Source organism: Chenopodium album, chromosome 1 (assembly GCF_948465745.1).
Source record: "Chenopodium album chromosome 1, dcCheAlbu1.1, whole genome shotgun sequence".
NCBI classification, from domain to species: Eukaryota; Viridiplantae; Streptophyta; class Magnoliopsida; order Caryophyllales; family Amaranthaceae; genus Chenopodium; species Chenopodium album.
Window position 1 is genome coordinate 26,874,836 of NC_137834.1, and position 4,061 is coordinate 26,878,896.

At 33.3% G+C, this 4,061-nt stretch overlaps 1 protein-coding gene across 1 annotated transcript; it reads left to right on the forward strand.

The window, feature by feature from the left end:
• Positions 1-1,874: 1,874 nt before the first annotated feature.
• On the forward strand, positions 1,875-3,796 carry LOC145642901 (small ribosomal subunit protein eS27y). The gene is made up of 4 exons (XM_081694061.1): positions 1,875-2,031; positions 2,290-2,391; positions 2,499-2,527; positions 3,442-3,796. The coding sequence occupies exons 1-4, from the start codon at positions 2,029-2,031 to the stop codon at positions 3,566-3,568; spliced, it is 261 nt and encodes an 86-aa protein (XP_081550187.1). The 5' UTR covers positions 1,875-2,028; the 3' UTR covers positions 3,569-3,796.
• The last annotated feature ends 265 nt before the right edge of the window (positions 3,797-4,061 follow it).

The following is a 4,061-nucleotide window of genomic DNA, read 5'->3' on the forward strand; positions in this document are numbered from 1 at the left end:
GCACCATGGTGCATCTTAAAATTTGCGGATTTCAATCACTTCTATCCAAGCATCATCATGTGAAAGTGTGTTTCGTCCTTTTCCCATTGAAGTCTATTACTCATCTAAACGCATCCTACACTTAAAATTAGATAATACAGAGTATATGTCTCTGATAGAGTATAAAATATATTCTTCGACCTCCCTTAACCTTTTGGTTGAGTTGGTCCTTTAACATAGTATCGGAGCCAACGTGACATAGAGGCCCAGGAATATGTTTTATACTCTATAAGTCTCTTCTTACCATTCTAGATCTTTTTTTTTTTTTTGACGAGAAGAAAAAGGATTTCATTATGAAAGATAGTCAAACTACACTTACAAACAATTCCCAGGAAATTTAAAATTCCGGTACAAGTACAAATCACCTTAAAACTAGTTACATCGCAAATTCGATCAATGATCGTCTTAATAAAAAAACTTCATCCGAAGCAATACCATTTGTGATTTAGCTCTAATTCGGCTTGAGATCCACGGATGAGTAGTTGTTTGGGTGAAGAAACTCATATGACCTTCCAGATACTTTCGGAGACGATGAAACCCTAAATCTTCAATCTTTAGCACACGAACAAACAAAAAAATAAGCCTAATTGAATAAACCCCATCATAAAGATGGGATCCATTTATTGAAAGCAATTAAAAAAAATTTTGGGACTTACCACCGGTTAAACCACCGAAAAAAGCCCCTACAAAAATTTACAATTGAGATCAAAAGAAAAGAGATGGAAGAGAAGAGAAAAAAAAGAGAAGAATGAATGAAAACCTTCAAAAAATGAGGAAAAAAAAATTTAGCAACGGAGGCTAGAAAAACCCTCCCAAGGGAAATTCCTAGGTCGATTAAGTTAATGACTTAATGTCCGTTCTAGATCTAGAAGAAAATATGATTATCTGAGTGTTTTTACTAACTCTTAGTTTTGTAGGATGAATGGCTCGAAAAGAAGAGTGTCTTGCCCCATTAGAAATAATTGGTTTTATAATATTCACTCATTTCAATAGCTAGAGCATCTATCATATGGAAGCCAGTCGTGCAATCAATTAGATTGCTAATGTAGGTAGCTTGTAACAGATAGCATGGTTTTTTATTTTATTTATTTATTTATTATTATTATTATTATTTTGAGACAAAGGATAGCATACCATGGATTTTGATGTGAGTATGTGACAATTCAAAACTAGTTTTTTTTTTTTTTTTTTTTTTTTTGAGGGGGGGAGGGGATTATTAGGAACTCTTCTTGTGAGGAGAGTTTCTTGTTGTTCTTTTTTCTTATCTTAACAAAAATCTAATATTAAACCAAATAATAGCATTGAAATTACTTTACTAAGCATACAAGCAAAGGAGAAAGATAACTTATGCCTAGAGTTGTTAAATCGAGTTTGAGATTAGTTTTCGGATCGAATTGAATTGGTTCTACACCTCTAGTCATATCAAATAATGATTTACGCATGACCATTATATAGTTGTATCTAGAGGCGTCAATTCAGGTACTTGGGTCGAGTCTATTTGAAAGTAAAATCATGCTAAATTATTATGTCTGGACAAGTCGAAATCCAAATCGGTTTTTTTCCATATCAGATTGGATCGGATTAGTCAGGTCATTTTTTTACGCCTCTAGTTGTAGACACAAATTTCTTTTTCAGACTACTTCAGATATTATCTGATTCCGATATTAGATCACTTTTTGACAATCCTTCTTTACTCCAATGGACAAAAGTAAAAATCGGGCCAAAAAGTGTAATAACAATAGGCCCAATAAAGTGTTATATAGCAAAAGGCCCAAGCTACACATTCGATCCAAATGATATGGTACTCCAAGCACTCATCTAGTAAAAATAAAAGATCCAACAGTTGATACAAACCCTATTACTTTCTCTATATTTAGGTCACATTACTCCCCTCAAACCCTCTCTTCATTCCGCCGCTTCAAGCATTCGCAGTTCTCCACCTCCTCCATCTTTTCTCTCTCCTCTCTTCAGCGCTTCCTATCTGCAAAAATGGTGAGTTTTGTCGATACCTCTCGTCTTCATCTTTTCATTTTGCGTCAATTTCTCTTTCATTTTATCGCTTTTTTTGTTCAGATTTCGTTTAGGGTTTAAGGATTTAGGGTTTTATTCAGAATTTTTTGATTAATAAATTCGACGATTTTTTTTTCATTTTGTCACTATTTCTTCAGATTAAGTTTAGGGTTTAAGGATTTAGGGTTTTTTTTACGGAATTTTTGATGTTATTTGATGAAAATTTTGAATTTTTGATAGGTTTTGCAAAACGATGTTGATTTGTTGAACCCACCAGCGGAGCTTGAGAAGAAGAAGCACAAGCTCAAGCGTCTTGTCCAATCCCCAAATTCCTTCTTCATGGTATAAATTTCTCTCCTTTTATTCGTTTGTTTTTCTTCTCATTTCAATTTTTATCTAATTTTATTTGTGTCTTAATTATTTGTTGTTTTTTTTGTGGGTTGATGTAGGATGTTAAATGTCAGGGATGCTTCAACATGTAAGTCTTTGATCGCTACTTTAATTATGTTCGTTTTTATTTTTCATCATTTTTGCGCTATTTCATGAATTTAGTTTATTATTAAGGACCATGATTAGGTTACTTGTGATATTAATTTAATTAAAAGTTTGAATTTTGTTGTTTGCAGCTACATGTTTTAGTTGCTTTGATGATTTGTATTACATAGTGCAATTGAATGAGACCATATTCTACAATTATTGTTGGTTCAGAGCATTTATTTTGATTATCTCTTTGTTAATGTTGAAAGGGTGTATAATGATGTTTTTGTTCTGTTACTTTCTGATCTTTGATATTTGAGTAGTGAATAGTGATTCTAGAAATAGATAGAGAACCAAGGCTTGAATATTTGCCTTTCTTGGTAGGATTTGTGTATTTTGTTCTCCCGAGTAGCAAGAACACTGATTTGAAACCCTTAATTTGACCATTTCTTTTGGATTAAGGATAGTTACGAAGATTTGTTTTCAATAAATCATTCATCAAGTCTGATGAATGCCTAAGGAGATGCTTGCCTTTATTTGTATTTTGATTTTTTTTTCTTCTTCTCTAGAGTGCTAATGTTTGGATCCTTTTTTTCCCGGGAAATGATATGTGCCCTGTTCCGAGTTTATTCTCTTACACTTGCCATGTTAGCTGTGGTTTGTTTTGAATACCAATCATGATGCGACAAATTTTTTAAGTAATTCCCAAATAGAATTGTTTGTATTTGTGTATCTGGTAGTGATTCTTTGTTCGGTATGCATACTTTGTATGAATTGTATTGCTGTTTGGTTGGTGAAGATTGCACTTCCCTGAAAAGAATTTTTCTGTTTCAAACATTGATCTGTCTGAATTTGATTTTGTTTCTCAAGCTGATTTCTGTGTATATTGATAAATATTCTTTGTTTTAAATTCAGAACCACCGTCTTTAGCCATTCCCAGACTGTTGTGGTGTGCGGTAATTGCCAGACAGTTTTGTGCCAGCCCACAGGAGGTCGTGCCAGACTTACTGAGGGGTGCTCTTTCAGGAGAAAGGGAGACTAAACAAATCCTTCAGAGTAATTTTGTTACCAGAAAGAGTACGTGCTTAGCTTTGAGTTGGTGAAATGAAGCATCCTTTTGTCACTCAATTTCTGTTACTTTTTATGTTTGAGGTCCATGAAAGTGGCTCAGGAACTTAATTTAAAATGGTAGCGGTAGTCTTATGGTATGAGATAATTTTGTTTTAAGAGTTTGTGATAATACTATTGGTTTTTTGAGTGACACTTTGGTTGTGACTAGCAAAATTTTGTTATGTTGCCTTTTTCTTGTTTACCTTATTTTAATCAGGATTTGTTTATTTTGATCATTGTTTGTCGTAAACATCCAGGCTTATCACATCGTGATATGCTATTCAATTTGCTAGTGTTTTGAACTGTTTTCTGTTGTACTTGCTTTGGGACTTTCCATTCTACTTTTACATAGATCTCCACTATATTAGACCATCTAAAATTAGTACCTTAAGCCAATGTTATGTCCCGAGCTGTATAATGTACTT

Coding starts and splice junctions, on each gene's coding strand:
- LOC145642901 (XM_081694061.1), top strand. Junction 2,392..2,498: donor CCCCAAATTCCTTCTTCATG/GTATAAATTTCT, acceptor GGGTTGATGTAG/GATGTTAAATGTCAGGGATG. Junction 2,528..3,441: donor TGTCAGGGATGCTTCAACAT/GTAAGTCTTTGA, acceptor TTTTAAATTCAG/AACCACCGTCTTTAGCCATT.